This window comes from Stegodyphus dumicola, chromosome 2, assembly GCF_044657685.1.
Source record: "Stegodyphus dumicola isolate Sdum_Otavi_A_Nest chromosome 2, ASM4465768v1".
NCBI classification, from domain to species: domain Eukaryota; kingdom Metazoa; phylum Arthropoda; class Arachnida; order Araneae; family Eresidae; genus Stegodyphus; species Stegodyphus dumicola.
Window position 1 is genome coordinate 228,419,133 of NC_140769.1, and position 12,247 is coordinate 228,431,379.

The 12,247-nt window shown below is 29.5% G+C and overlaps 1 protein-coding gene across 1 annotated transcript in view; it reads left to right on the plus strand.

Moving 5' to 3' along the window:
- LOC118188200 (protein GPR107) overlaps window positions 1-12,247 on the plus strand; it is an 88,688-nt gene that overhangs the window by 29,471 nt on the left and 46,970 nt on the right. The window contains exons 5-7 of the mRNA XM_085811860.1: window positions 6,335-6,498; window positions 7,455-7,660; window positions 11,507-11,608. Coding sequence (XP_085667986.1) covers window positions 6,335-6,498; window positions 7,455-7,660; window positions 11,507-11,608 — 472 coding nt within the window. The remainder of the gene's footprint in view (window positions 1-6,334; window positions 6,499-7,454; window positions 7,661-11,506; window positions 11,609-12,247) is intronic.

Here is a 12,247-nt window from a genome sequence, read left to right on the forward strand (position 1 = left end):
TCGAGAAATATATGACAAAATGAAAAATGTCTCCATGGTATCAACATGTAATGAATGTATTTTACAGAAAGTTTGCAATGAATTTCTTACATTTTGGAGAATGTCTGGAAGGGCAATGAAAACATAATATTTGAATATTTTACTTCTGATACTAGAATCGTAACATGTTTATCTTCCCTTTATTTTCTCTACTTTTCACTAGACACAAGCATGAAAAATATCAAAAACGCTTCTAATCTTATCACATGTGCAGGCATTATAGATAGGGATGTTTTTATTAATAAATAAATTGAAAATTTACAATTTAAAACATTAATCTAATATGTCTTAATCCATCATACATGGAGCTGGTATACATTTTTCCCACCTGATGCAATCTCTATGGATCCTAAATTCTGCTGCCTAGTGCCCTTCTAAGTTCTGCTTCCAATGTCTGCTCTAAATTCTAAAAGTTTTGCCATTTCTAGATTTTGTTCTTCGGTGTGTCACAAAATTCTAAAAATTCTGGCACATCAGCTCTGTAACCGGCCTTTACAATATATATTTTATATTTCTTTTGAATGTTCATATTACTAAAGAAATATAATCTTTTGTATAATTCTAATGTATATCCTTTTGTATAAATTCTAAATGCATTTAGTGTTTTTTGGAATAACAAAAATCCTTAATTAAATCCAAAAATTCTAAAATGAAAAGGAAATGTGTTGAAGAAAGAAACTGAATACATTAAGAAAATTATTCTTCAAAGATATGTGCAGTTATTATTATGTAAATTACCCAATAGTTTATGATTTGAGCCTTTACTATAACTTCTCACTTTTATTTCCTCATATGATAGAGTTACTAAGCCAAATTAAATTTATAATATTTGACCACTAGTCCACATTTTTAGTTTGAATTAGACTGTTCTTGTTTAATTACGTCACCGTGAGCTGTAATTGATTTTGTTAGCATCATAAAATGCCTTTATGTTCTAAGTTCTTTTTAAATAAGAAGCTTATTTAAACATATGTCTGATATTGTAAATACTTTCAGACATAGCAATAATATGCTTCACATCTGTCGGAGGTTTCGGACTATTTTACCAGATTAAGTAAATCCTCATAGGTACATTGTGGAAAGGTTGACAAGCATGCAGAAACTAGCGAGAGCATTGGTTTGCATAGTGAGACAGATCTTTAATTGTTAGAAAAGATGCTTAAAGAGAAGGAAATCGATATAAAGTAGCCAAAATGTGTGGGAAGGCTTCAAATTAAAATGACGGATAAATATTTTTTGAAACAAATATTGTTAAAAAATAAAATTTAATAGTGGCCATGTAAATCCATAATGACAAAGGTTATCAAACTAATTTAATTATTTATAACTAACTGCTTACCCTTAAAAATTATCCTTACATATTAAAGTGAGTTATTACCTTTCATTAATACTCACTGTGATCACAAGATAAAATAAAAAAATGTAAAAATTCAAGTAAAACTTATTCTTTGCATTAAGTGAGACTTAAAATAATACAAAACAGTTTATCACTTCTGGTGCTTTAATGGCTTATTGGAACCTTAAAGTATATCAACTGGGTTACACCCCCTGGAACTCTACATGAAGCTATGACACTAACTGCATCAAACAGAGCCTGACTAACTTTCAACACTTGTCAACCGTGCCTACGTCAGGCCTTTCAGGTTCATTCTAATCAGCAGGTCTCTCTCTAGACAAGCAGCAGTGGTGACAACATTCAGTCTTTTGTTAAGAAACATGCTGATTATTATCTTACTTCTCATTTTAACCTATACCATTAGACATAAAATCTACTTGCTATTTACTAAACCTCTAGACTGACCAAGTATGTGACAAAATGAGACATAAAAAAAATCAACATAAAGCTAACTGTTAGTAAAACGTAAATGTCACTTATTTCTTTCAAATATGTCCAACTATTATAAATATAAAATATTTAATGCTACTTGATAAATTGCACAAAGTTTATTTTGTTCCCAAATTTATTAATAATTTTGTTAATTAATTCATGTTTAGTAATAATGCATACTACTTAGTGATCTATTTCATTTTTAGGATGGTATTACAAAAGTGAAGTTCAGGCATGGATAATATTTTTAATTGAATTTATTCAGTTCCCATTTGCTCATAGGTCCTTAATTTTTTCATTAATGGTCCTTAAAAGTACTTAATTTCTGTGTGCAGAAATGTGTACGAACCCTGATAAAAGTATTCCATTCAGGAGTTATGGCAACATTGTCCAAAGTCAGGAATAAATTTTGGATACCTAAAGGAAGACAAGTAGTAAAGAAAATTATTAATGCCTGCCTGGTGTGTAAAAAGTTTAGCCTTATTTACATGCGTCGTCACTCGTGCTGTACACATTGAAGTGGTTTCGGATATGTTAGCAAAATGTTTCATTTTTTCATTACGACGATTTATACATAGATGCAAGGTGATTTATTCTGATAATGCCAAGAATTTCTGCAGCACATGTCAAATAATTAAGGGATTTAAAAGATTCAGCATAGATCCTACTGTGTGAGATTTTCTAACATCCAAAGAAATTGCATGGAAGTTCATCCCTGAGCGTTCCCCCATGGTGGGGAGGGTTATGGGAGCATTTGATGAAAAGTATCGAAGAACCTCTGAAGAAAATCTTAGAGAAACCATTACTGACTCTCGGAGAGCTCTCTAAAATATTAATTGAACTCGAGTGTGTGTTAAACAGTAGACCCTTAACATGCAAGAGCAGTGAGCTGGGTGAATTTCACCCACTCACACATTCGCACTTTTTACTGCCAGGGGGTGACACATTTAACTTTCCTGAGCATTTTTTGGAAATATTCAACAAGGTGTCAGACAAAGAAACTTTAACTAGACAGAAGCTTTACCAATCTAAGCTCTTAAAATTAACATGGATCAAGTGGAAAGAATATTTATTACACCTTAGAAATGCACAAAATCCTTCAACTGAGGGTAACTTTAAGACTGGAAATGTTGTGTTGGTAGAAGGACCAAAACAATCTAAGCTATTCTGGTATATAGGAGTAGTTGAAGATGTAATTGTGGGATGAAGTGGGCATACACAAGCGTGCATCATTCGCACACGAAGGGAACAGTTCAGAAGAGCTATCCAGGTTTTATACCTTTTGAAATTTAATTAAGGACATTTGATGTCATTTTGAGCTTTTACATTGTTTATATTATTGATTATCATGTTCATTTAATTATAGTGTATCATTTGTGTTTTTAATGTAAGTTACTGTATGTTATTAATTTATAACTGTCATACTTTAGCATTAAGCCATGTTAATTTATATTAATATTGCTGTGTAAATTTTGTGTACTCTTATTTTAGAGTACACAAAAAGTGTTGTAGAAAAGGTTATAGAGGGTGCTGCGTCGCCACATATGTAGAGTTAATAAAAGAGTTTCAGTGGAGAGAGAGTGAATGGATATGGTGATGTAGAGGTGTGGTATTAAACCAGCTGTCATGTAACTCCAACAAATCTGTAAATATTTGTAAAAAGATTTTGCTTCATGAAGTAGAATTTGAAGAAAATAAGTGTCTTTATTCACTGCAACATGACATGAAAAACCCTCGATGTTACGAGTCAACAAATTAAGTTTTTATATCAATAGTAGGCATTATTTGATTTGTAAAGAACCTGGAACCCATTATCATCCATCAAACATTTATGAAAGAGATGCATACGAGGGCAGAATCTGTGTTTGAGGGGGTATCTCTTTGGGTAGATGCACAGACCTCCACGTCTTTCCACGTGGAACTGTGAATGCTCAGGACTATAAAGATGACATCTTTGATATTTATTTGTACCCTTATGCTGGGGACAATAGGTGATGATTTCCTGCTACAGGATGGCAATACTAAACCGCACAGGGCTCGCATCATGGATGATTATCTTCAGCAGTAAACAGTTGAGCGCATAGAGTGACCAGTTCGATCACCAGACCTGAATCCTATCAAGCATGTTTTGGGTTGCTTTAGGAAGATGTATAGCTGCTCTCAGTCCTCCTCTTCAGATCTTTCCACACTTGCAACTGCTTTGCAAAGACGATGGCTCTCACTTTATAAGGAACTGATAGATCACAGAACTGACAGCATCACATATCACTGTATGTGCTGCATTGCTTCTAGGGGAGATTGTATTCCATATTGAAGGTACTTTTCCTATACCAAACTGACACATCCGATGTGTTCATTTTATACACATGCTTAATATACCTTTTGGTATGTGAAATTATCCATATTTTGAGCCATTAATTTCCGTTTCTGAGCTGTCCTGGCCTCTTTTGATTTGCTTTTGTTTCATATTGTTTGCAGCATGTAGACTATTGGAACTTCAGTTTGGGTTTAAGACATTAATAAATACCTTTTTCAGAACATTAAATAAATTTTATAAGCAGTTAAAAAAAGTGTCAAAAATTTTTATTCTACATTCTTATTTTATTTTTATTTTTTATTTATTCTATATTCATTCTACAATTCTTATTTTATTCTATTATTATTGCCTCCTTAAGGAAAAAAGAGTATATCTACTTGTTAAAATGATATATATTCAGGAAATCTGTCGATCTAAAATGAGAACTTATTTTAAGCATAACCCTATATATATTGTATATTCATAAGTGGGCAAACATTTTAATATCTCCCTGCCATAATAAGGACAGACACTATATAATAACTGGAAAATCTTTAAAAGTACTTCTAAAATATAATGATCTGAAAAATTTGGAAATTTTAAAGTAATTTGCTTTGATTTCCAATCCATAGTCTGTGACATTCAACTATCAGAAATTCACAAAAGTATGGGTGATATATTGTTTAACATACGCACAGAATCTTAGAAATTATACGTAACGCTTATGTCAAAACTTCAGTGAATGGACTGTTTTTAAAGTGTATGAATAATATATTCAAGAATATGTGAAATAGGAAATTTCAAATATTATTTTAATATTTTGTGCTGAAAATATATAAATTAATGCAAGATTTAACTTTTTTTTTTTAACAGAAAATTAGTAATACCAGGTAAAGTTTGATTGTCATCAGTTATTAATTTTAAGGTGGTGTGATAGCTGTAGCTTTATTTAACTTAAGTTGATAAATAAATGTGTAAAAATGTGGCAGAATATTTGGTAATGATACAGATCTACTGCTTTTAGTTAGTTATTTTTTAGGTGGTACCTCTAAAATTAGTTGTTTTAATATTTTTCCTACTATTTTATCACACATTCAGATGTGAAAGGCTATTGAATTTTTTATTTTATGAAACTATTATTATTGAATTATGAACAAATTAAATTAATTAATGGAATCATTTTCATTCTTGCATCCTCAATTATTTATGTTTACTTTCATATGTAAAATAATTAATTAATGGAATCATTTTCATTCTTGTATCCTCAGTTATTTGTATTTACTTTCATATTTAAAAATAGCATTTTAGTAGTATAGTCTGAGAAAGAACTAACTAATTAAAAGGGGTAGATCACTTATTATATCATTGCTGAACATTTTCTGAATAAATATATTTTCCTAGGAATAGACATTTTCTGCTTTCAGTTTTTTTTATTAAAATATATATACATAAGCATTCCAGTATTTGCATAATTATTGTGATTTTTTATTGTTAAAATTCAAGTCTATTGATTAATCTCTTAAAACATTTATAAGAAATGTGATAACTATCGAGGTAATTGTAAAAAGTAATATAATGTCTACCTTAAAGTGTACTTTAATGCATCTCAAGAAAAAGGTTTAGTTTATATGAATATGGCAAAACTCACAAGGGTTATCTGCCTAATAGGATGAATGCCTTTGTAAAGGACTTTAGAGGAAAGTGGCTCATATTCGCGTTGATCACGGGAAAAACTGTAAAATTCAACCATGCAGCCAGCCTATTTGCCTGGGATTGAACCAAGGTTTAACTCTCTCTATTCACTTGCCTCTAGTGGAATCTCAAGAAAAAAGAATGTGATGTTACTTTAAAACCTTTTATGCCATAAATTATTGTACGTCCTTAAATATCGACTTTTTTTATGAAATATTAAAATATATTGACTCTGAATTGCTTCTGGGAAAAAAATCTTCGAATTTTATAACTAATAGAATTTTTAGCTTCAAAATGCAGTATAATCATATTCATGTTTTTGCAACTTCTGTTCTTCTTATGTTGTTTTTTAATTGGAGGATGGAATTTATATGACTTACAATATATATTCTTACATTCTTGGAGGGGGGGAAGTAAAAATAAATTTTGAACTTCAGAATGGCATTGCAAACTGTTGTTTATTATTATTATTATTATAGATTGCTGGTTAACTGCAGTTCTTTACTTCCTTTCCTTGATATAAAGCCTGGTGTTGAGTCAAATTTGACTGTTGTTGATGAATTACAGAAATCCAGAGAAAATAGTCAACAGATGGTTCATAATATGATAAAACAAAAAAGATCTGTTAATAAATCTGAAGCAGGTAAGTGGAGAAATGTAGCTTTCATGAAGTATATATATATTAAATTTGTTATACAGGAAGTTCTGTTTTGCATGATTTTATAGCATACAAGCATTTGGTGAAATATATCGTAAGGTAAATAAAGTTAGACATGTCAGTGTAATAAATTGCAAATAAAGACCTATAACTGCAAACATGTGGCAATGAAAATACACATTTAGCAGTATTTTATCTATAATATATTGTTTTGAATCAAATAAAAATTTCAGGTACTTATGCAATTCTATTTGTGACAGTTGTTTAATCAAAAAAGAAAAAAAAAAGGTATATTACAAAAAAACTTATGATATATGTTATTTACATCACAGAATGTAAGTAATCAATTTTGAAAGTTTTCTCATAAACATTTGCTGCCAAACTCTGTGTTATCTGAAGTGATCCAAGTAATAATAAGGTACATGCATGATGCAGTTTACACTGCGTGACATGCATGGTGCAGTTTTAGATGCCATTTGGGTCAACAGCATGCCAGTTTTTTGGGGGGGGACTTTGGCGATTCCGGATTATAGATCATCAATTTAAATCTGGTAAGATGGGATGCAGAAATTATAAAATTAAAAATATGAAACCGTAATTTGTGAAATAAAGAGCAATTATGATCTAAAAAATATCAAAATTTACAAAAAAAAAAAAAAAAACAGCTTAATATTTATTTGTTTACATTTCTTTCAACACGCGCATGCTTAAAGCATACATTACGCATAGTCGAAATTAGAATATTGCAACCAGAAAACTATTTGATGTGTATTCGTGATATTTATAATGACGAGGAATTTGATTTAAATCATATCAAAGATGAAGTACATCAAGATGAAGTACTACATTTTTTTTTTTTTTTTTTTTTTTTTTTTTTTTTTTTTTTTTTTTTTTAAGTTAAGAGAAGAATTATCAAATGTAAATATTTGCTTTTATTGCAGCACAAAAAGAAACAGTCAAAGAGAATTCTAAAGATAAAAGTATCGAAGTTAAAACTTCTGATGCCAAAAGCACTGCAAATGAGACTGATACTCCTCCACCAGAAACTTTTACCACCAGTGCAGCTCACCTCAAAACTTGTAGCTCTTTCAAAATTCCATTTAAAAGTGAAATCATTGGCCAGAGAAGAAAGATAACGAATTTAATGGTAATTAATGTCTCAAATTGTATGCTGTAATAAATTGTTTAATTCTTAAAAGTTTATTATTTTAACTATTTATAGTGATATTTGTATAACATGTAAAATATGGTTATGAACTTCTTTACTCTGTACTCACTAAACAATTTTGGGCATTGGCTGCCCTTGTACTTTCCTAAGAATTTGGCCTCCAAATTAAAAAAAAAATGCTCAATGATTAATAAAATTTTTATTTCGTACTCACTAAGTACTTACATATGACTAATTGTATAAAAGGTATACTTACATATGACAAGTACTTACAATGAATTTGATGAATTTAAAATATTTAGCCATATCACGAGAGTCGGGCCATTTCTGATTTTAGCCGCCCTCGTTTTTTTACTCGCTGCACCCCCACTAGAAACAGCCCTAGTGGCCTAGTGACTAAGTTTATCTAATACCTAATTTAATTACTTATAACTAGCTGTTTACCCTTAAAAATTATTTCCATATTAAAGAGAGTTATTGCTTTTCATTAACCTTTATGGTGGTCACAAGATAAAACACAAAAATGTAAGAATTCATGCAAAACCTGTGCTTCGCATCTAGTGATACTTAAAATGATGCAAAACAACTTATCACTTCTGGTACTTTAGTGGCTGATTAGAACCTTAATGTATATTAACTGAGTTAACAGGCCTTTCAGGTTTGTTCTGATCAGCAGGTCTCTCTCTATGCAAGCAGAGATGATTACAACAGTAAGTCTTTTGTAATGAATCATGCTGATTATGATTTTACTTCTCATTTTAACCTATGCTGCTTGACATAAAATCTACTTACTATTTATTAAACCTCTAGACTGAGCAAGTACATGACAAGATGAGACATTAAAAAAAAAAAAAAAAAAAAACCCCACAAAGCTAACGTTAGTAAAACATAAATTAAATGTCACTTATCTTCTTCCAAATATGTCTAATTATTATAAATGTAAAATATTTAATGCTACTTGATAAATTTCATAAAGTTTATTTTATTCTCAAACTTATTAATAATTATGTTAATTAAGTTATGTTTAATAATAATGCATCCTACTTACAAATCTATTTTATTTTTAGGATGGTATTACAAAAGTGAAGTTCAGGCATAGATAATATTTTTAATTGAATTTATTCAGTTCGAATTTGCTCGCAGGTCCTTAATTTTTTTCATTAATTGTCCTTAAAAGTATTTAATTTCCATATGCAGAAATGTGTATGAACCCTGTATAAATAAATGTTAAGTAATTTATTTGATATGGAAAGCGTAGTACAATAGCACTTAATGTTATCACATTTCTCGATGATCACTTTGATAATATTAACCAAATGCTAAGTTATGAGAAAAACCTCTGGAATTGAACTAATTTGATATAAATATAACTAAAAATATATAAATATTTACTTTCACAGCATTTTAATAAGTTATTAATTGTGTGTTGTCTGCAATTGTTTTGCAAATGCTTATTTATGAAGTATTCATAATCATAATATTACTGTAAATTATTTGACCCATCTTATACCCTTAATCTTAATAGTGGTATGACATCTGTTATGTCTCAGCTTATGTAGGAAATTAGCTGATTTCATCATCTTCTTCAGAAAGTTTATCACATGATGTGTTTGGATTTGTTTCAGAATGCAACTGGTAGATATCTTCTGTTATTGATGCTGCAATTTGAATTTTTCATCAGTATCCAGCCAACCATTAAATTCCTCATAATTCATTTATACGTTGGAGACATGTTTATGCTGTTCAACCTATTTCGTCATTTTCTAAAAGGCGGCTGCCTAAAACAGTTCTTTATTTTTCTTTTCTGAGATGAAGTTCCAAGAAATGTTCAACAAATGCCAGCAAATCAAGAAGATTAGTTTTCCTTGCTAATCCATTTACGCTTATAGCTATTCATCTGTGTTGTAAAAGATTCAAATATTCTTTCATGGCTTTAATAATCTCTTGATCACTTAGCTAATCTTCTGCCTGTGGTATTTGCAGACAAATATGCAACTTCATATATTTGAGAATAACATTTGCATTATATGCTGTGCAATCAATAATAAGGATATCATTCTTCAGTTCATTATGCCATTTCAAAAGCCATACATTAAAAATTACTGATGCAGCTGATGCCTTATAATCTAACCCATAAGTAAACTCTTGCTCTCATAAAATGTTGAGGATGTTTTTCTTTTTTTGATTGCTAATAGATTCGGATTAATTTTTTTTTTCCCATACAAATTGACGCAACATAAAATAGTCATACATCTTTCAATATTTTATATCCTTTTGAACTTTAAGTTTTAAATAAATACACATGTTGAGCTAATGTACAATAGTATAGAACTATGTTTGTCAGCATTCCTAATGTTTTCAGGACAGTTATTCCTGCAGCAAATAGATCAGCATTTTTTACTTCACTATCAATGCATTAGTAAACAATGTTTTTTCTTTTCTTCCGCTAAACCAGCCATCTGCAATAAATTCATCTTTCCCAATCTTTGGCTTGTTCTTCAGCTTTCTTCTGCATCAGTGGAGTGTAGAATACCATATCTTTTTAAAGAACATTTGTAATCTAAATCTTCATTGCTTTCTCATCATTATGATCTTTTTTTCTATGCATCCATTTCATGTTTTCATTAAATTTTGCTATAGTATGTTCATGATTCATAAAAAATCATTACTCTTACATAAGAAAAAAGTCAAGTTTGTCAATTTGCCGAGCCTTCTTGTAGTCGACATACTTCTTATTGACTTGTTAATCCTTTGTGAAGTTTGATAGACCTCTTATTTTTGCATAAGAAATGTTAACAAGTCAACTTTATACCTTAGATCATTATTCTTTTTGCTATACTTCATGATAAAAATGGCTAAGCAGAATAAAAAAATAAGTATGTCCTAGAACAGAACATTCATAAAAATGTAAAATTAAAAGTAAACCAAGAGATTTGGGTACAAAAAAAGCAAGGTCGTCTCAAACTGCATTTTATTAAACTGGTTATTTCAGTTAATTTTTCTAAAATTTGGAAAACAGGTTCCTATATTTGTGGTAACATTAAATGAAAATCAAGCTGCTTGGCAACTTAATCCTTTATTCGACAACAATTAAAAAAAATTGATTCTATAATATTTTGATAATAAATAAGTGATATATTTTCCATGTTTTCAGAAATGAATAGGTAATATTTTGCTCAATAACAAAATCCAAATGATAACATTGACTATTATAACATTAAGTGATGTGCATTTTAGTATTATACAGTAAACCCTTTTCATGGCATTACACTTTCACAAGACAATTATATTTCACAAGACACTATTATTCTGAAAATAATTAGTTTTCTTAGAATATAATGAAATAGCTATAATTATATTCAATACTGATGGTCTTATCCTTTAAAGGCTTTCATAGTATAGTATTTTAAAATAAAACCTTAAATGATGTCACTTTCACAAACTGACCGTCTCTGTGAAAATTATCAGTATTTCTGAAAGTGTAATTAAATAGCAACACTCCTAGGAATTCTCTAAAGGCTCACCTGCAGAGAAAATAAAAACAATCAGTAATTGTTGGTGATTGTCTTACAAAAGTTTCTTATATTGTTTAATACTTTAAATTTTATAACTGAAGTAAAATTGGATTTTTTTTTTTTTTTTTTAATTATTATTGCTGACAAAATAATTTTATCTAAAGTTTTTGTTCAAATATGTCATTGTTTTAGTATAAAATATGTTTTTTGGTTTCAGTTTTATGTATGTTGTATTCACATATATAAAATACTTGCTGTTAGAACTGTTACATTTAAGCTAGAGTAATAAATTAACATGCTTATATTTTAGTTCATTGTTTCAATGAAAGATGAAGAAGCAGTTGGATTGTATAGTCTTTATTTTCATAATTGTCCAGAAAAAGATGAGGCACCATTTCCTGCAAACCTTTCTGTATGTATTATTAAAATTACTTAATTTGAGCATTGCATCTGCTAAAAATGTATGTATTCATTCTAAGCTATATTTAAAGTAATTGTTGTATGTAATGTTATATTTTTTTTCTTAAAATTAACATGTTCTGAAATATAACTTTCTCTCTCACTATTTTTATAGTTAATGTATGTAGATGTAGATTATGTTACAATTTAATACAATTCTATATGTTTGTGAAAGTTTGGAAATTACCTATATATATGTAAGATATAAGAAAATATGATAGCTGCTTTAAAAATAATTGAGAACCTAAAAATACACTATTCTAGATATGGTGAATCCCCTTAAATTCATGTGTTCTCCCAAATTTGATATATTTCCATGTTATGTACTTTTACTTAAAAATGAAACTAAAATAGAAAAATTAACTAAAACTTAAAGTACTTCCCGCATCTACTCGGTATGAGTACCACTGGCGAGTTAATTAGGTCATTCTTTTTTTTTACTTCATGACAGGCTAACCTGAGAACACATACAAGGCTAGAACACACACACACTTTTCACAGCTTTTCACCCTGTTGTTCAAGTTATCCATACACAGCAAACTGTGCACGGAGATTCAATTCCTCCAATGCACTGCACATTCTTGCCAAATCC